General features: G+C 37.4%; 1 protein-coding gene across 6 annotated transcripts in view; it reads right to left on the reverse strand.

Annotated features, from left to right (window-relative positions):
• The window catches only part of ATP2B1 (ATPase plasma membrane Ca2+ transporting 1), a 115,443-nt gene that overhangs the window by 48,610 nt on the left and 44,687 nt on the right, over positions 1-22,146 (reverse strand). For 5 of the 6 annotated variants that reach the window (XM_064491572.1, XM_064491574.1, XM_031463039.2 and 2 more), the window contains exons 2-3: positions 12,400-12,820; positions 525-722 (exon numbers count right to left, since the gene is read on the reverse strand). In XM_064491572.1, the coding sequence (XP_064347642.1) occupies positions 525-722; positions 12,400-12,607 (406 nt within the window). In that variant the 5' untranslated portion in view covers positions 12,608-12,820. Of the gene's footprint in view, positions 1-524; positions 723-12,399; positions 12,821-17,998; positions 18,041-22,146 lie in introns of those variants that run through there. The other variant, XM_064491573.1, reaches the window with a different exon arrangement.

Genomic DNA, 22,146 nt, shown 5'->3' on the forward strand with positions numbered 1-22,146 from the left:
TAAAAGAGAAATGAGAAAGCCACAGAACAATAAAATCATTTGTAGCTGCAGGTTAAAGCAGAGCTACCACTCTACCATGGATTTTTCCACTGGGCAGAACACTGTGCAGCATAAAAATTTCTAAAATAGCAGGTAAATTACTCAAATCATGTATATAACAATTTAGAAAACCCCAAAATAAAAACCTGTTATTTCACAATAGTGTCCTAAAGAACTTAAAAACCATGATGACACATACTACATCATATGTATGGCTTAGCTCGTTGCCAGACAGAGTATGCGTATATTGGCAGGTTATTTAACCTCTGTACCTCACTGTAAAATGAAGAAGATACTACTTATCTCACAGGGTTACTGAGAAAATTATCTGAGGGGATATACTTAAAGAACTATTAAAAGCACTGTTAGAACAGTGCCTAGTACACAGCAAACAGTCAATAAATGCTGGCCTGCTACTGTTATTATATTAAGTAAGCCAATGAGCTGAACTCAAAAGTCATTTTTTTCCTCCCCAATTTACTTACGTGCATTATCCCCTTCTGGAGGTTGATAAAAAGAAAGGCCCAAAGATACTATGGCTGCAATTTCTAATATAATTAAAGTAACATCTTGTAATGCTTCCCATACTAACTGAAGAAAGGTTTTTGGCTTTTTAGGAGGTATAAAATTCTTTCCAAATACTGCTTCTCTTCTCTCTATATCTGCAGGGTTTCCACTTAAACCTAAAAAAAGAAACAAATTTCAGTGAACAATTTTACTACAAATGAAAATATTTTTTCAAAACACATTCATTCTTTACACTTTAGATTCACTACATTTAGATACAATTTCTAAGACCCTATCAAAGTGGTTTATTTTTGTGCCTAAACTAAGTGTACAGAACTTAAATCACTGAAATACATGTGCAATGCTTTAAGAAAACATTTTAAGTAGATGCTGCAAGGTTAAATTAAGGACTTCCACTTTTCTGACTGCTGGTTTTTAATCATACTATCTTACACCATCTTTTAGAGAACAGAAGTGATATGAGTTTAATGGTTTTACTTAGAATTAAACATTTCTCTGACCTTTACTTATGACATTTTTCCTCCGAAAGCAGGGAAATATATATATTTATTTGATTTACTTACTGCATCTTGGTTAACTTAATCGGTGAAAGTCTTTGATGTTCACTCTTCGCTGAAGAACAATGAAAAGTTCATCTATCACAAGCTCTAAAATTTTTCTTCTAAAAGGTCCGTTACACTTCACTGATAAAAGATTTGCAAGTCACAAAAAAAAAAAGGAGACTTGGGATGACTTTTTTTTTTCTTCAAATTTTACTTTTAGGATTTATTTCCAATTGAAGAGGTAGGAAGTGCTACTGACTGACTGTACCTACGGTTACTGTAAAGAAAAAGGTACACTGTAGGATGTGCTATTTATTGCCTGGAGTGTGGAACTAGAAGGCTACAAGGGAAGAGGTTAAGAGAGAGTTGGATGAACATCAAATCTGCCTTTCCTTCATCCTACCAAGCAATTCCTCCTCTAATTTAATCCTGCTGATTCTGTCGAGCCTCAATAAATCCCAACCAGTTAGTGCAAACTACGCACACATTTACATTACTGTGGGGTACGAAAACATGGACAGCAGTGGCAAGCGATGTTTTTCCTTAGTTTAAAAATATACTGAAAAAGGGGACAGAGGTACCAGGATGACGTTTGATTTATCATTATAAATTTAAATTTATAATCATGTAACTTCAACTCTTTATTTTTTGGCAAGAGCTCATTCTATGTGAACACCAAAGGAGGAAGACACAAAAACGGCAGATCACCGGAAGGCGCTCAGCTTTAAAGTGTTTTAGCTATTAATCTTGATGTGGAGGCAGGCAGAGTAGGAAACAGAGAACAAAGAAGTTCACTGTTAGAAAAAACAACAAGAAATAAATATACAGATTTTAAAGTAATTATTTTTTATTTATTATTCACTTACTTGTTAAAGGTACCAAAAAGCTTCCAGAGAATGTTTTCACTAGCAACTCTAACAAAGTCAGGTCCATCCTGGGCAGACTGAAAAGCATCTTAGATTTCTGATGACAAAAGTCATTAACTGAAAGCTTCCAAAGAGCTCTAAGCTTTGAGGCAGAGTCAACAGAAAGAAAGGCACTGAAGGACTGCACTGGCTGTGATTGGGGAGAGAGGAAACCTGCGATTTTAACTTAGAATCCACACGCTGTTTCTTCAGACGACAGCAATGCCCCTCAATCTCCTGGCTGCAAACAGTTAACAACGGTCTGTAGTTTAATTGGAGTAGGAGATTCAATGTAGCGAGGTTTTCCACAAAACACAATGTATTTCATTTAAAGAACTGTACTTTTAGATGTTCTGAAATTATGCACTTTCTGCTTTTCAAATTAAGTATCCTTCCTTTTACAAAAGGATATTAGATGGTGGGTAGGCCTATTCTGCCTCATATTTCAATGCCCTTATAGCAAAAATAAAAGGTTGTTATCCTGCCCCGTGTCAGTCTTCAATTTTTTCCAAGAAATACTCTGAGATATTGGTTCTATCAGTTAATAGAGGCTATCATTAATTACATATTAACACCTAAGTTTATAATATAACCACTGTAACTATACAATAATTCATTAAATCTTAACCTGTACTGGTTATAAACAGGCCAATATTGTATGTTAATGCTGAAAAGAACAGCCACAGAGCTAAGGACAGCTTAAAAATGCATCTTGGAGGGAATATGGGAAGTAAAAAAAGGTCACACCCCTATCAAGCCTCAGGATCCAAACTTGCCAAGGTCATTCACAGCCTCCCTTTCTGCTGTCAAATCCAGTGATACCTGCTGCTAAGAAGCCTCCTCTGGGTTCCAGACAGACAGATGAGCTGCCTCTTCAACAGCTCCCCTGAGAGGTCCAACAGACCTCTCGCACTCTGCACGTCCAAACTGGAGTCCTCCCGAGCTTCCCCGTATCCTCTGCGTCACTTTCTGGCATCTCCATCCTTCCAGTTGCTTGAGTGAAGATCTTCATATTATCCTGATGCCGCACTTTCCTCTCACACCCAAATACGTAGTCTCAGCCAGCGCTCATCCCGCTCAGAGGGAGACCTCCGCTCCTGGCTGTGTGGGGCTCACAAGGGATTGGGTCCTCCTCTACCACACACACCCCATCTCCTACCAATCTCCCCCACCACTCCTATTCCCTCCTGCTGCTCCAGTCTTCCCCCACCCCACCTGCTTGTTCCTTGATCATGTCCAGCACACCTTTGCACCTGCAGTTCCCTCTGCCTGGCGTGATCTTTCCCCATTCATTCACGACCTTGCTCCTTCATGTCATTCAGTCCTGCTCAAATGTCACTTGGCCAGGGAGGCCTTCCCTGCCCACCCTGTCTGAAATAGCACCCTCTGGTCCCTCTCTAGTCCCATCCCCTGCTTTATTTTTATCCCTTTGTTCTGTGTTGATCTTTCCAATTAGAATGTAAGCCCCATGGGTTTAGGGACTTGGTTTTGTCACTGCCATCATCCCCCTCCCTGAACCCGTCCCACCACATAGAATGTGGCACATATATACTGAGTCAAAGAGTGAATCAAGCCGATCATGTTGCCATCCTACAATCCTACAGTGTTCCGTCACATCTCTGTGCCTTTGCTCATGCTGCACTTTCTCCTTGGAAGGTGCTTCCTGCTCCTAGTCTGCCTAGAAAACTCTTACTTGTCCCTCAACACCCCACCAAACTGTCGCCAGCTTTGTGAAGTTCCCATGTCCCCAAGCAGAATGATCCAGTCATTCCTTGGTGACCCCAAAGCATCCTGTATGTGCCTCAGTTAATGCCTGAGTCTCATGTGATTTGTCTGTCTGTCTTCTCCAGTAAATAGTGAGCTTCCTGGGAGCAAAAAAAAAAAAAAAAAAAAAAAAAAAAAAGCTTACCCAGAGATTATCATAATTCTTCTCTACAACCCACCACACACAGAAGCACACACCCAGGTCACTGCAACACTAAGGTTGTCTGGTTTTGGAATCAGAAGACCTAGGTGAATCCTGTGCAAATCACTTAATTCCTTTAGGGGTTGAGGAGAAGCACTAATATTTGTTGGTGTAACTTACAAGATTGTTTGGAAGGACCAAAAGAGAAAGCACAAAGGACGCAAATCAAAAACTACAAGGCGATAGTTAATTAAGCTAAGGAAGGGGGAATACAAGTTACAAACTGAACACTACAGGTTTTAATTCCATATTGGGGGCAATTAATTTCTAATATAAAATAATAAACTTACATACTCTAAATATAACGAAGTTAAGAGGTTTGCAACAACAGTCTTTTTGCCACCAGATATTTACTGAGTATCTGTTAATTCCAGGTACTGTTCTACTTGCTGAGGAGCCAGTGTAAATAAGACAAGTCCTACATTCAGCAAGCTTGTATTATACTGGAAGGAGACAAATAAAGAGACAACTAAAGTAATATGAAGAGAAGACTGGCGTTTATTCTAAGTGTAATGGAAACTACTAGAAGGTTTTATAGCAGGGTAGTGATAACTAATCTCATTTAAACTGTGTGAAGGATACACTGAAAAGTATGAGAGTGGAGGAAAAGACCAGTTGGGAGGCTGCTTCCATACAAAGTAAGAGAGGGTGGTGGTTTGCATCTGGGTTTTGGAAGTGGAGGCAGAGTCACTGAATCTGCCACATATCTTGTAAGGAGATGAGACAGAACTTGCTGAAGAGTTGGATGTGGATGAAAGAAAAAGAAGAATAAAGAATGATACCTAAATTTTTTTTTTTTGGTCCATGCATTTAAGTGGATGGATGATAGAGACATTTACCAAAACAGAACTGCAGAATTGGGTGGAAAAAGGGAGGCATGGAGTTAATGGCTCTGCGTTAGAGATTTAAACACGAGAGGACCATTAAATAAATAAATGTAAATGTCTAGTGAACAGCTCATTATTCATATTCAGAACTCAGGGAGAGACCTGAGCCAGACAATCCTCAATATACAGATGAGTCTAGATCCAGGGGCCTGATGAGAGCTCCTGTAAAGCTACAGCAAGTTGACAAGAAGAGAGTAGGGCTGAGGCGAGAGCCTTGGAGCACTCCAAATTGGATGGGCAGCTAGGGGTCTTTAAACGCCAAAGGCAACTGAGAAGAAACGGGGACACACACATACACACAGCTTTGTGCAGTACTACAGAAAGGGAGAATCTGAAAAAAGATAATGTGACTGATTATATCAAATGGTGTTACAAAGGAGGAATAAAATGAAGACAGAGAATGGATAACTGGCTTTGCTAGATGGAGGTGGATGACCTTAATGAGGAATCTTCCAGTGAAGGTGTGGAAGAAAGTCTGATTAGAAGGAATCAGACAGAGAACGAGAATGAGTGGAAGCAATAAGGATAGATAACTTCTTCCTAGAGTGTGATGCAGTGGAGAGAAATAAAGCAGTTAATGGTCAATTAAAATGGCTAAATAAAACCCATTTTTTAAAAAAGTAACAGATATTAAGGCAAGTTATTTAGCAATGGAAACGAACAACTGGAGAAGACCACACTGGTGATACAGGACACACAGGCTAACTCATCCAAGTAAAGGCTTTGAAGAAGCCAGACGAAATGGAATCCAGGGTGTGGGTGTTAGCCTGTTACAGGTGTAGGAAGGGGCTTCCCCCTTGAGGAGGGGGAAAGCAAAGTTTGTGGGGAAGAGAAAGATAAGCTGTTGGAGCTGGTAATGAAACTCCACAGTCCTAGTTTTAAAAACAGAGGAGATATCATATCAAATCGTTGAGAATAACTTATAAATAAATATGATGAGAAACCTTCTGCCTAGTCCTGAGGGCTCAGCTGACTGTGGGGTGGCAGCAATGAGGCCAAGGGCATGCGTGGCATTGATCTCTTTATGGCCCAGTTGGCTTCACACACACACACACACACACACACACAAACATATTCAAAAACCATCAAAAGCAGCCTCAGAAAAATATGCTTTTGGGGTCTGGAGCCACCATACTATGAAGAGCTAATAGCTCATGAGTATTGTCTTTACATCTGAAAGGGACAGATTATGGGATAAAATGCAAATTCTATTAATTGTGGGATGTTTTACCAAAAAAATGTAGGCATTCTAACTGCTGGGGCTAATAAGATCATGCATCAATTTAGAAAATGAAGAGGGGAGAGTACTGCAACACAGAAAGCAGGTGGATTTAACAGAAACTCATGTCTAAGTATACAGCACATCCCACAGTTTTATCAAACTCTATACCTGAAATCATGTCAGAGTGTGTGCGTGTGTGTGGGTAATGGTAGCAGCCAGACTGACTTCTCTAAGTGAGGGCCACAGGGAAACATGCAGATCACAAAGTATGTGAAAATTTATGTTTGTGTACATTCTTATTGAAAAATAGACTAATACTTTCATCAGCTTCTCAATTTCAAAAGAGGAGGAGAGAGAGGGAGACTCCTTTCAAACTTAAGAACTGCTGTCTAACGTCAAACGTAGGCCTTCATTCCTGAATGCCAACCATGGGCCGGATACTGTGACAGGCATAAACACACACAGAGAAATGAGTCTGACTGGATGCCTTTCTCTCGCACTTGCCTTCAAGGAACTCATAGTTTGGTGGGAAAGCCTGACAAGTAATCCGTTAATCACAACCCAGTGGTTAAGCATTATGATGGGGGTGGTGAGGATGTCAATGAAAGTCAACAAAGGGAACTGGAATCCAAATTTAGGGGGTTGGGGTAGATAAGGGAATTCTAAGACACCTAACTTTAGATCTTAAGAATGATTTAGAGATGCAGTCACAGGAAGGGTGAGGTAGAGTGTTTTAGGTGAAGACATCAGTATGTAATAGGACCAGAAACAAGAGTGAGCTTGGCACAACCATATATAAGAAAATAGAAAATTCTGCCATGCTTCAAACACTGAGGAGTAGAGTTGGAAAGAAGAGATAAGATGAGAGAGGTGAGCCAGAGCTGGACCCCACAGAGATTTGTCAACCTAAGTGAGAGGTCTGAACTTCCTCCTGAGGGCAATGCGAAACCACTGTCAGCTTTAAGCAGGAAAGGGGCAGGCAGCATGAAGGGAGACAGGAAAAGACAGCAGTTAGTATGTTGTTACCTGAATTATGCAAGAAAAACCCAGCGGCCTCACCCAGGGTGGTGAGGAGGCAGAGAAGCAGATTCCCTTGAGTGAAGAGACAGTGAAGAGTTAGAATTTCCATGTCTTGTCGACCCAGTGAGTGAGAACAGGTGGAAGATTCCTTCCAGGTCAAGACTACCAGAAAGGTGGATGACAGTTTCATTGGAAAGAGGGAAAAAGGAAGTATGCTTTCAGAAGGGAAAGTTTGGAGAGGTTGAGAAAATGAAGATGTCTAAAAGCACTTAAGCTTTCAGGTCCAAAGTCTGGGAGAAAAACCTGGGCGGAAGCTATAGATGTTGGAGTCAGCTGTGAAGTCTTAGAAGTGGAGGGCATCACCCAGGGAGACGAAGAGGAGAGGGCACAGATGATCAGAAACCTGAGGCCGGCCAACATCCAAAGGAAAGCACAGGAGGCTGACAAATCTGGCAAGATAGGAAGAAAGAAAATCTTCAGAGCATAAAGTTATAAAAGCAGAGGAGAATGCTTTGAGAAGGAAACATGTCTATTGTACTCAGAAAACTGAACTCAAAAAAACTAAAGACATGCTACTTCAGGCTCTACCAAGTACAACTTTAAAAAATAATATATATGCTACAAAGTTTGAGAGGAAGTAGTCAGTGTTACAGTTATGTTAAAAAAAACTCATAAGCAATGAAAACTGGTGACCTGAGGAGGTAGTTAACTAAATGTTTAGTTCTCTACTTCAGCAGTAACAAATTTCTAGGACACGGTCACACAGGGCCATCAACAGAAAATGCTCATTGGTAACTCTATACAAGTATGAAAACACACGTGGCTGGCACACCATGGCTGTGCAAATCCTGCCGAATGTCTGAAAGGGCTGTGTCAAGCTGTATGACCAAACATACATGAGGGCATCACAACATTCTTGCAGCAGTCTATAAGTCACTAATGATTTATCCTGGGCAAAAGGCCGACTTCTTTGGAGTTAAAATGTATTTGCAGGTGTGAAAGTCAGTTTTATTATATTACACCATGAAGACATGGTCAAAGCAGACTATTACTAACAGCCTTACTACTAGCAAATGCAAATGTAGACTGCCACCCGAAACATAATGAGATACCAGTCAGCCAGGGACAACTACTGTTGATTCTACCCTGCTTCCTACCACACATGACTTTTGTTTCTCTTTACCACTGTTTCCTTTTCTCATTTTCTTTTTTTCTCTTCTACCTAATTTTAGCAACTACCACTTAAAAAACTTGGTGTCTCATTTGCTTTCTTGCCCTTTACAAATCTACAAAGCCCTGCCTCTTACAGAGTATCACTTCATACCTGTGTTTAATTTTTATGAATTCATTTTATCCTTTGCTAAATACAGCAGTATGAATAAGAAACATGACACCAGGGGCTAGAGATCTATAGTCTATAATCTTATTATTAGTCTATTCTACCATCCAATATAAAATATAATATAGATAACATAGGAAAACACATTAAAATGGAAAAGATACCGAAAGCTAGTATAAAAATAAAAAAATCTAGAAGTATGGTCTAGAATAGGAATAAGGAAGTTCACATATGAAAACAGTAATACAGAAGAAAAAAACTGTAATGGTAACTTTATGCAGTAAGGATATTATACGGTTATTCTGGTATAAAAGTACATCTTGGATTCTAAGGACTGTAAGACAGGTGCTTGTTCACTAATAGATAAAACTAAAAATATGAAGCAACATGTCTCAATTCCAGTTAACCCTCAAATTTATACTTCTAATTCTTTTAAGAATAATGATAATTAATCAGAACCACTAGGAAGTTGTTAATATGAAAATCACATCTGGCTCAAAACACTGCCTATTGATCAGTACATGTCCAGTATGCTTCAAATCAAGTTAAAGGCCTATTCTGCTAGAAAACAAGCAATAAATTAGCAGACCAAATGAGGAAGCACACAACACAACTTCCTGAATAGGGCACATTTTAAACACCGACTGATAAACTGAACCTTAAATTCCATTTTTTTTCATTATGTGATTTCCTGCCATCAGAAAGTACTACTGAGAAGAGAGAACACAGGTACTTCTTTCTCACTATCGCAAACTCTTTTGCAAGCCGGAGGAGATGAACTTTTACAACAGGCAGTCCACTACAGTAGTTAAAAGCATGCTCTCTGTTGCTAGAATGTCTAGGTTTGAATTCCTGCTCTGGGCTTAAGAGCTGTGAGACTTCCACTAAGTTGCTTAACCTTTTTGTGCTGTGAGTTCTTTGGCTGTAAAATAGGATAAAACTGTTGTGAGGATAAAATAAGTTAGTATTTGTAAGCGCTAACAATCAATCTAGCACAGAAAGCATTATTTAAACCTTACCTATCATATTTGTTGTTGCTGCTCTTGAGAACCGTCTTAAATCGTTTCTCCACACTTATGGAGCAATCTAACATCGACATCCCCAATATTTCTGATTTTCCTTCTCTTAGGCATGTATCACTAGCACACTATACACATTTCACTTATCTGTCTTGTGAACTTGTCTCCCCTATGTAAAAATAAGATGGGTAATTTTGTTTTATTTATGAATGTACGCCTGGAGTCTAGAAAAGTGCCAACCAGATAGGAGATACTGGTGAATACAATCCCAGCGATTTTAAAACACACATCTTCTTACATTTTATTAATATCTCTGAAATTGGAATGTAATTTAATTATACACTTAACAATGTTCTTACAATTAAAACTGTCAATACTAATTCTGTTTTGGGGGGATATATAAAATATATGATAATTAACAACCTAGATCTAATGAAAGACTGTGTCAATGAATTAATGAATGAATGAAAGAACTAAAAAGGGACAGATAAACTTCAATTTTACCAGCTAAAATTCACGTACTTTGAAGAATCATTTTAATCTCAGTTTTCCTGACTATATGCAGGTTATACTAACAAAAGACTACTTCTTGACTAGAATATTTCACTTGGGCATACAAACTCCTAGCTGCTTATCTCCAGTGATGAGTCATTTGTTATCATCTGCCTAGTTGATAAGGGACAAAACATTCATTAGCTTTCTGTGTGAAATATTGCTAAATTAAACTAACAGTATTCCTTTGGAAATAACATTCCTGTGAAGGCTGCTGTTTTTATTTATTCCTACAATAACCATAAATACAAACAATGCTTAAAATGACTTTTTCACTTTTTTAAAAAGTGTTTCAAAATGACAAACTGTTCATAAACAGTGAAGACAAAAGTTTGTACAAATTTTGACAAAAAGAAGTTCACAACACTAGAAAGATGATAAGCAAGAATCTTTTAAGAATAAAAGAGGGGAAAAGGTGCATACACTTATTTAGTAGCACAAAACAGCAATGATACACACAAAATTTTATGTGTTAAGTATTTCTAGAGATTATCCACAACTTCCACTTAGGGTAAAAGAGGCACCTAACCATCCCCTCCCCAAATTTTAAAAACTACTGGACTAGGTGCAAAATTTTCAATTAACTTAATAAACTTCACTAATCAAACCAAAATCAATGTAAGGAGTACTGCCCAAAATAACAGCACAAAAGAAACTGCAGGGCAAACTAAAGAGAAATCATATCTGTAAGAATAAAGAACACACCCATGGAGAGGTTTTTAGCTACGAGAAGACAAAAATTCTCATTAACTAACAGCAAAGAAATACAAAGACATGGTCAGGGGAAGCACAGTTTAAATAGAGATTTCAAAGTGAAGTTCAATATCAAACAAACTATGTTATGTTGAAGGTTTTTTAATGTTGATGTTTTCCTATTATTTTGGTGATCATGAAACAGTCAACAATTAGGTTTTAGATTAAATGTAGTAAGTACAAATGGTTGAATTAATGAATCCACCTATTGAGAGCAGCATACTAATATACAAATTTCTAACATTACATAAAGTTACCTAAAATCTTACAGTAGATTTAACAAACAAGCTCCAGATCTTGTTAAATTACTACCTATTGAAGTCCATAGGTCTGTCCTGATTTCCTGAATTAAAACAGCAGGGATTTGGCTCTTAAAATGGTACAGTATATTGAAGGTGTAACCGAGAAGTTCATGCTTCTAGTGGTTTTGACTTGCGGAAAAGATCCAGACAATCTGGAAGACTTTACAGAAAACAACATACTCCAAGAGGTCTGAGGAAGCCCTTTTAGGGTATGTGTGAATACTGACACTGGCCGCCTCAAGATCATACTATCTTAGAAAAATTAAAGTAACCACCTACCATTAACATAGTGAGCAATTCACACAGAATTATATAAAGATCTTAAAGAATCTTTTAGTGTGATTTAAAATTCTTTAACAACTTTGGAAATAACTTTTTGCTATTACCTTAAAATTTATCACAAGTAGTGGCATGGCCTAAGATGTTTCAGGAAAAAATGTTAAAGAAAACACTGAAGCACAATTTCTCTCGAAGTAGCTTTGGGACATATACTAATATCCTTTAAACTTTAACATTAATAATTTCACATCCTTACTAAAACATACTGTAATCACCAAACATTCATCTTCACATATCCTTCCCTACTCTTTTGCAATTTGGAAATGCCTTCCCAAAACTTCCCAACTTAATGTTATATTCAGCATGATCAATGATAAATAAAAGGTTATCCTTTTAAACCATTTCAAAGACCATAATGCAATTAAATTATAATGAATTTTCCTTTCTTGAGCCTCAAAAAGAAATATACTAAAAATTCCAAGAATTATGAAACCAAAAAATTCTCTAAACAGAGGGAAACTGGACATAATTCTAAGACTGAAAACTATTTTTAATCAAAGGCAATGTCTGCTAATCTAGACTATTCCATTTGGTTTGGTACCTTCTGAACTGATTGCTAACAGTTCAGGTTAAAAAAAAAAAAAACTTGGTCAGCTACTGGCAGCGAAAACTATTTTAAGCTGCCTGGCAAAATGAAGGGTAGTGAACAGAGTTTATTTCCACTGAATCTCTTGGGAACTACCAAGCCTGGTTCCACCCTCTACAGCTCAAGTGGGAAGAAAATCATGCTAATGTAAACAAGCAGCCATAATATGTACAAGAGTATAAAAATTTCCTCCCACCAACTCAAAATATATAAATAAATTTGCAAAACTGTTTCTTGATCTAAGGTTACTTTGCACCAATCTGATAGTCAACTCATCTTTACTTCCACAAAAATCATGGCATAACCAAAAAACAGCCAAGACAACACAAGCATGCTTATTTATAAGCCAATTACAGTATGCACTGTACAAAGTACTAAAAATGAATGTAATAAAACTCACCTTCATTGGGAGATGTTTTTAATCTGGAGCAAATTCCATAGACGTCTCCATAGCTTTCCTGTATTTTTCGTAACGCGTCTGTAGACCTGAGCTCCATGAGAGCCCGCAGCTCTGCAAGTGTAATTCCAAAGTCTCCATCATGATTAGCTTCCTTCAAAGAGTTTTTCACTCCACTATATGCAACTGAGTTGTTTGCCATGTCGCCCATTACAAGTATAATTTATTAGGAGGAAAATGTTTCCCAGAAGACTCTAATTTTCACTTATTTCCAAGATGAAAATCTTTTAAATATGAAAATCTTTCTGAAATGAAACACTCATTGTATGACTTTCTTAAGGAGCATCAGCAGTATTTCCTGGGGAAGTATCTTGACCTTTGGCCCATGGCTAGTTGCTTCATATCAGTCATGAGATGAACACATCTGTAAGAAGGAAATACTTAAAGTTAGTAAAATCCATCTTAGAGTATTATGCATATAAGCATATTTTCTAAGTGTTATCGGCAGCTGTTCAAAGCGTATCATTTAATTGCCAAAACATTTTTAACTGTAGTCTCATGCCCTTAAAATGTTTTGCATGATAAAAAGTCAAAGTGTAACTTCTAAATAAAACTGTGTATCAAAAGACATTAGATTTCACCATTATTAAATGAAATGGTATTTCACATGACCGATCAGTATTATTAATAGTTATCATTAAGCACTTATGTTCCAAGCACTACACTAGCTGCTTTAAATTCATTCTCTCATTTAATCATCACAATTTAATCCCATGCAGTGTTATTACTACTGACTCTACTGAGAAGAATAAGCCTTAGAGAAACCAAGGAGTTTTTACACAGCTAACAAATGCCTGATATAAATGAGTTGGTATGTCTCCAAGCAGCCTGTGTTCCTCTGAATACACTATCGTCTCTCTCCAAACCTTTCATACAGAATAGCCCCTGAAAGGGCAAAAAACACAACAAACCTTCTCATTCGCTTTCCTGCAATTCTCCTTGGCCACTCTGATGCCAGCATCTTTCGGCATCCCACAACTATCTTTCACCATGATTTCTGTCACATGTCACCACCTCAGGCCTTCCTTGACAAGCTATCTAAAGAAATTCTCCACCCTTGAGTCACTTTGTACTGTGACTCATTTTCTTTTCTTTGCCGGCTCTCAGTATTGTCTGAAATGATCTTGTTTATGTATTGATTGATTTGTTGTCTCCCTCCACCTACAATATTAGTTATAAAGACAGGGCGTGAGTTTGTCCATTTCTGTATCCTGAGAACCTAGAACTGTGCTAGACCCATGGTAGATATTCAATTCGTGTTTCAGGAGTGAATGACTGCATTACTTTCATTTCCTTCAAATACCAGCTGGTTGAATCTGGTGAATGTGGAACCTGCAGATAGAGGGACCAATTTAGGGACTTGAGCATCTGTGGATTTTGGTATCCTCAGGGGGTCCTGGAAACAATCCCCTGTGGATACCAAGGGACAAATGTACTTTCAAGCTCTCTTCATCTAAACTACCTAAAAATGAGCTTTCTTTTTTCTCCATGTATGTCTTTTAAACTATTACCTCAAAGTTAATACGCCCATAGATTCATCTTATTCCCTAATTAGAGAGCTCCCTTCCCCAACCATCATTATCTTAATCATCTGGGCTTGAGATCTTAAATCGTCTTTGATTTCATCTAACCTAGCTTCATTCAGTTAACTGAGTTCAGTTAATTGTTCCTTTGAAAAGCCTATTCTATATAACCACTTTTCTTCTTGATCTTTAAGTTCCTCTACACAAATTATAATCACTACCCCCCAGGTTCTCTCTCATTCTAGTGTCTCCTCCATCCAATCCTTGCTGCACTTTGCTGCTACATTTAGTTTTTTAAACAGGTATCATGCCACTACAGTGAAACCTATAGGATGGAAACACAGTCTTAATGTTCATGCCTGTTTGGCATTCAAGCTCAAGCTCTATTTCACCTATTCAACCTCTCTCCCTCCCCCAAATGCCCCATATTTAATAAATGTTTAATGATGAGGAACAAGAGCAGATTACTTGCAAGTGCAATTAATCTTCAGCTATGAAATTGTTATGGGCATGTTTGCAAATTATAGTATACAGTTCTTATAGCTCAAGATCCATAAAAATCACTTAGAGGGCTTGCTTATATATAGATTGCTGGGCCCCACCTCTAGAGCTTCAACAAAGCTATTATTAGGGTTTCTAACAAATTCTCAGGTGATGTTGATGCTGTCGGTTCAGAGAGCACAGTGTGAGAACCACTGGACTGAAGAACAGGCTAAAACCTTTGAATTTATACCAGCTGGTTGAGGATGGCTGGTGGAGGAAAAGTTTGCCTACCTTGGTTTAAATTTGCAAGGATGTGATAGTTATGGATTCTGTAAAACATTTTCTTTCACTGCCTGCTTCCTCCCACATCACAAATCCTTATGCTTGCCCAATTATTACCAATTTTACTCACCTCCTGGGCAAAATGGGTTCCCTCCCACTCACACATCAATTATTATAATAACCCAACTTCAAAAACTGGAGAGGGTGGTTATTTGATAATCTCTCTGAATTTTCATACCCCAAATTTTTTAGGATCTGAACATCACACCAACTCAAAATAAATTATTATTTAAGAGAGATTAAAATAATTAAGATTCGTAAGTCTGTGTGTTGGGAGCATGTGTGTCATCATTCCTCTGGTTTCCACAAAGAAGAATTTTCCTCAACAAATTCTGGCCTCCTATTCCACCAATTAGCATGGAGGTGAAATGAGCTGCTGAACAGATTTTTGGGAGAACTAGACATATGCAGCTTCTTTACCTCCCTGCCTTGTTTTGTGAGCCAAATGTCTGCAACTCATGCATTTGCATGAGGAGCCAGACCCCTAGATAAAAAAGACTATTGTTCAAAGTGCCTGGGGGTGGGGGTAGATAAATGTATAGTTCTGGGTTCATTATTAGAACCTCACTGTTACCTGTTACTAATAAAACTAGTATTTTTATTACTATGTGTCAATAATTTGTCTTTTCTCTTGACAGAATTCAACCAGGAAAAAAGGGTTTTATTGGGTGTCCTTAAATTTCTCAGTAATACGGGTACATTAACAGAGCTAGAACTTGAACCTTTGTGACTCAAAAGCTATGTTCCTTCTACTATACTATCCCCACTTTAAGTCTTCATGTTCATTAGGTTGAAATAGAAGTATTCATTTTTTTTTTAAACAAACAGCACCAAACGTACCAATTTATGTAATATAATCAGAATTCAATAGACATTCTAGTGGACATTTGTTAATTGCCACTTCAGCATCCTTTCCCCCCAGTTTTCAGCAATAGCCTGTTTAGGGGTCTGCCCTTTCCTAACTCTCAATTTAGTCTATCCCCATTATCCAGACATTCCCCTGATCATAACGATGCTGGATTAGGAAGGTGCATGTGACTCAACAAAGGCCAATAGGTGGCAATGAGGCATCTGCTGTGGCTCTGACTTGTTTCTTCTCAGGAAACTTAAATCTGAGATAAGGAAAGTCTCTGAAAATGGATCTAACACGGCAGGAGGAAGGAAATGTGCCTGTCAGTACTGGATCATTTGAGTCCTTTAGTTAGTCAATGCCTAAACTCTGTCCTATCCATGATCTTTTCCGTAATTTGTCAGTAAATTCCTTTTTGGGGTTTTCTATCACTTTGCAACCGACATGATTACCATCAATTTTCAGTTCCTCCACTGTTTAAAGAAAGGAAGCCCAGGGAAAAGCACCAAATGCAAATAAGCCACTTTCCGAAAGTGGACTATCTGAATTGCCAATTACCTACAAATGGTGAATCAGGCTGCTGTCTATTTCTAGATCGTCTACAGCCTCTTCCACTATTTTCCTCTCTCTTCCACTAGCTCTGCTCTCACTCTTTCATTCATCTAACTGGTGGATCGACAGAAACACCAAAGACAACAAAAAAGTTTTGTTTTTCACTTGTTAGCTACAATATGATAATCAAGAGAGAGACACACCATTTGGGACTGAGATACTAATAGAAAGTAGAACATCTACTTGGCTTCTCTTTGTTCTCTAAGATTTTGATCTTTCATTTGAAGAGTTTAAAAAGAAATATTAAGTGGAAGCTGAAACTCCATAAAAGGGAAATTTTAAAGAAAACATACCTAGTCTTTGTAGGCCTCTTGGAGTCCGTAATCTAGCTCGGATCCACCACTGTTCGTAGTCTTTGAGGGCTTATGTGAAAAGACAGAGGTGGTGGTTTAAGACTAGAACTGGGCAACAATAGTCACAGCCTTCAAAACGAAGAGTAAGATGGATTCCAACTGACACATAAACTTTACTGTGAATGAGCAGGGCCCCAAAAGAAAACCAAAGGATGACTATGAAGTCTCAGTAATGACTGAAACTCATAAATAGATTTTTAATAATACAGTTTCAATTCTCTCTTTCACAAAGTCACCTGACTTACGGATCGTGGAATGGTTGTACAGATATTATCTAGATTCAACAATGATAACAAGAGAAAAACCACGTAGAAAAAACTAAAAGAAATACAGCAGAATAGTTAAATTATGGAATAAAATATGGAGCTGGATGAAAGATGGAGCTCTGACATTGATTATTACTTTATATAGTAACATGAGATTCCTACAGGCAAGGCAGGAAATATAGGCTAATATAACTAAATGTATCAAAATAAGAGAACAACCCAAAAGATATTTTTAAGGCATTACTGCATTCCTAATTCCTCACGGTTCTGAACTTTTGTCAGTGATGTGGAAACATGGAAATTACATTTCTCCAATCTGTAGATGACTTGAAGCTATAGGTAAATCAGCAAATATGTTAGATAACAGAATCAGGATCCAGAAAGACAGGTGAGAATGAGAAGCTAACTTTTAATTGGTATAAAAGTATGGTCTCCTATATTTAATTCCCAAAATATAACTGTACAAATATGGTATGTGAGAAATATAACAGTATGTATTCAAAGACAAAGGTTCAGCTTACTCAAAGCTCCGCATGCATTAACTTGATGTTAATTAACATGATGCAAGTGCTTTCCCCTCCCACCTCCAAGCTGTCTTAGGCGGCAATGACAGGAGTGTAACAACAAAGGGAGTTAAGAGATCTATTCTACTTTGCCTTGGAAGAACACACCTATAATGTGACAGGATCCTCTGTAAAACACACAGTAACAGTACACACCTCGCTAAATGTGTGAATATATGTAAAACAATGTGAACTTAGTCTGGCACTCAACACATGGTTAAGTGCATGTTAGCTATTTTTATTAAGATTTCTAAACTTAGAGGAAAAACGAATCCTGATGGTTGTCTAATATAAGTGAAGCTCTGCTATACAAATAAAGCATATGATGACTGAAAACATCAAAAAGACTGATGAACAAAAGAGGGGAACTTTTATTTGTATTATAGACAACAGATCCACCAGATTTTGCATTGGTCAGGTCTGAGTTACCATAAAATACGGTGTGAAAAATGATTAATAATGTCAAAGAAGTCAGAAAGCCAGTCCACTGAAGAAGTGGAGGGAAGTTAGTCTAGGGGAGGAATACCTCATGATAGCTAGCTTCACACACCTGAACGTTTTACAGTGTAGAACAGTCACTAGGCATATTCTGTGGAGTACTGGAAGGCACAACTGGAATGAAATGAAAGAAAGTTACAGAGAGGTAGACTACAGGCTAAGGAAGAACTTAGTGACAAGTTCTACCAAACTGGAATGGGTCTATAACAGTTAAATTTATGTCAACGTGACTGGATCACAAGGTGCTCAGATATCTGACTGAATGTTATTTCCTGGTGAGCCTAAGAGGGCGTTTCTGGATGAGATGAGCATTTGAATGGGTAGATTAAGTAAAGCAGATGGCCCTTCCCAATGTGGGTGGGCACCATCCAATACACTGAGGGCCTGAATACAGCAAGCAGTGAAGAAAGGGTAAGTCACACCTGCTCACTGGCTGACTGCTGAGCTGAGACAACCATCTTCTCCTGCCCTCTGACTCCAAATTACCCACTAACCTCCCAGGTTCTCAGGCCTTCAGACTCAGGCCAAACTAACCCATCAGCTTTCCTGGGTCTTCAGTTTGGCGACGGTGGAGGGTGGGACTTCTCAGTCTCCATAACTGCCTGAGCAAATTCCTCACAGTCAATCACTATATGTATAGATTTCCTATTGGTTCAGTTTCTCTGGAGAACTCTTACTAATAAAGGGTCCCTCAGTCAATGAGACTCCTTACTTTTGGAGTTGATGAAGCTGCACTAAAAGGATGTATGGAAGAGAGCTCAGTACCTGAAGACAGCTCATGCCCTTTTGCCTACAACTCTAATATTTAAAACTCCATTCCTGTTTTAAAAGGTTAACACCATCAGTTCTGATGCAGTGAGCATGCTTTAATACATGTACACAACTTCCTGTTCATCACTCCATTCTCCATTGGTCCTGTTTAGCTTTTAAAAATCAAGATTCTCTTTAGGCAAGATTACTTCAAAGAAAACATACCCCAGACAAGAAAAGGTATTCTTTTTTGTATATAGTGCATGAAGATCTGCTAATTTGAAGATCTGCTAATTATGGTCATTAAGTTTAGGAAAGGTATTTGATTAATTTCAACTCTAAATTTACACAAACTGTTTATAAATCAAAAGTAATTTATTTGTTAAAAACCAATCTTTTCATTTAAACTTCCATTAATCTCTTAAAATGTCCTTTGAGTCAACTAAAGATTCCCAAGCAATCTGGATTTTCTTCAGGTCACTCCCAATTCAAGATAAAATTTCAAAACTACTAGAAAAAGTTGTAGTTCTGAATCTTACTTTTTAATTTTCTAATTCTGTAACTACTTCAGTGCATGAAGTTACTTCTGATTTCATATATTCTTTCCCAAGAAAATTCAAACAGTTCTCTTAAGGTATCTACACTTCATTCAAATACTGAAATAATTTAAGTGTTAAGTCAAATTTCTATTTACTAAGTCTATTACATGTTTCAGTAAATGTTTAAAAATAAAAAATTAGTATTTACAAATGTTCTTAATCTATGACTGGTTCAACAGGAATGCAAATTATGGGTCTGGGGTTTTGGGGGCTAAAAACTCTGAAGATAAAGACAGTTTATTTTCATTCACTTAATAAGAAAAAATTTGTTTAAAAGTTTCTAAATCAGAATAAAATACCAACAATAAACAAATTTTAAAAAGCTATCATTCTGCCCAAAAATGATTACAAAGGAATCATAGAATTTAACAGCTGAAAGGGATGCTGGAAATCAAATTCAACTGTTTATTTTATAGCCATTGAAACCAGACACTCTTAATCATCTACTTCCAAAAAGAAGAATAAAGATGTTTATAATTACAGAAAGCAAGCATTAAATGGTCACAAAATCATTTAAGAGTAAAAGATCAAAATTTAAATCATGGGATAAATCCAAACAACATATAGGTTTTAAGAAGGCTACTATCAGGGATATAACTGCACTGTACTTCAGAATGGATACTGACACTGTTAGACGCACCATTTGATTGACAAAAAGCTAAAAAAGTTTTTGACTGCAGCCTTTCAAAAAAGAACACTCAGGAAATCTCCATTTTCTTAGTTTATTTTTTTTTCTTTTAACATAAAAATTAATCAACTTCCTTTGTAGACAAGTGGCTGTGTGAAGAGGATAACATCTTTATATCTGATTCTCACTGTGGCTGCTATAGGCATTTTATTGACAGTGAGCACTATCTCATAAACTGAGAAACCCAGCCTCACCCAGCCCCACCCCGCCCTACCCGACAAGATACTAGCAGTAATCCTCCTGAAATTCTCCACCTTAAATGCTCCCTGGACTGTATAACTACTATATAACTACCCCTAAATTAAGGCCTGTTATACTGAACATTTATTTGAAGGCAAAGACCACACTTGATTTATCTTTGATCTCCGTATCGTAAACAAGAGGTACTATGCTCTTTCAAATTTCTTATACAGTCACTTTCTGCAGAAAAAAAAAAATCGGACTCATACCCTAAAATTTATTATTTCAACAGTTAAAATAATTTTTGATAAGAAATGATACAAATTTACTGTAAATTACTGGATATCAAAGTACTAGCATGTAATATGACAGTAATGGTGGAAAGAGCATATGGTCTAGTATCATACATATCAAAGAGCAGACACTACAAGATTATGAGTGGTGTGGGAAGTTTCTCTTACAAAGTTTTGTTACGTTCAAAGTATTCCATTAAAACACTCTGAAGAACCAAATGATTACTTAATTGTAATGTTACTCTGGATTCACATTATTCCTGTTTTAAGTGGCTTAGAGAAAACATGCACACTTGCATAAAAGAGCATAAAGACTGTAAAGCTTGTTCAGAAAAGTAATTTATATCAGGTGAGTAAAAATGATACACACACCCAAGATTAAATCCACCAAAAAGGATTTGTTTTATAAAACTGATAAGCAGAAAATAAGCACTGTCTACAATGCCTAATTTATTAGTCTCAAAAGATTCATAAACACCATCACTGTGTCTGTATTGACTACAATTATTCCCACTCCCTCAGTAAGTTACTTATCCACCAGACTCTTTTCAGATACAGAGACTAAGTACAGTACTTAGGCCAAGTTAGAGCTGCTGCTAGTGAAAAATTCAGCATGACCACTTAAGCAAATCTCTTAGGGTGGGAGGCAAGTAGACTGGAATGGTGGAGGCATTAATTTGTTCTTCTATTACAGCTTTTAACACAGAGCTGCAATGATCTGTTTATCTCTGTCTTCCCCCAATGAACTGTGAACTCAAGGCAGGATTTGTGCCATTTATTTTTAACCCCCAGAATTGTCGGAAATATACCAGGTGCTCAATGTTTATTGAATCGAAACATTCCTGTTCGAAACTTAGCTAGAAATCAATTTGAAAAACAGGTTTTATGTTCGTAATCAATGCCAATTCAAATAGCAGAACAGAACAAAACCTCCTAATCCTGTGTTTAAAATCATATGCTAGGTTCCACGAGAGAAAGCTGTAGCATGCAAGGAGTTTTCAAACCACCTTGCAAGATACATAAACTTTCCTTCAAATTCTTTCAGACAATGGAAGTTAAAAGGCATTTCAGATTTTCCCAATTAATTACACAATGACTGCTATGTGGCAATGGGTTTTAACTGGGTCCTGGATCCTTGAGGCTATATGCAAAGCAGTAACTCTGAGTTTCAGTATTTCATAAAGCCTAGAAGAAAAGATGTATTTATTTGAGAAATAATTTGTTAGGGTTACTCATGCTGAAGTAAAATTATGCCAAATCAATGAGGTAATAAATTTAACAATTAGATTTAAGGATTATAAAGAAATAAAAATCAGCCAGTAGAGGCCATTGGGTGAGAAAATCCTCAAAGCCACATCTAGCTATCACCCTCTCTGAAAGTTCCCATTTCTATTTTATCTCCGGCTCACAGATCACCGCATTTCAATCCAGCTGCTGCTTCTGTGCTGTACTGAAACTACTCTTCAAGATGACCCCTGACCACTCTTGTTCCTAAATTTAATGGACACATTTAGTCGCTCTTATCTGATCTACTGGCCACCTTTGCTACTGTTAACCCCTACCTCACTCTTAAAATGTTCTGCTGCCTTAATTTCTCAGATGCATAACTCTTGTTCCCACCACAATGCCATCTCTGGTTGCCTGTTCTCATTTTTCACTGCTTGTTCCTCTTCCTGAATAATTGTAAAGG

The sequence above is a fragment of the Camelus dromedarius genome, chromosome 11 (assembly GCF_036321535.1).
Source record: "Camelus dromedarius isolate mCamDro1 chromosome 11, mCamDro1.pat, whole genome shotgun sequence".
NCBI lineage: Eukaryota > Metazoa > Chordata > Mammalia > Artiodactyla > Camelidae > Camelus > Camelus dromedarius.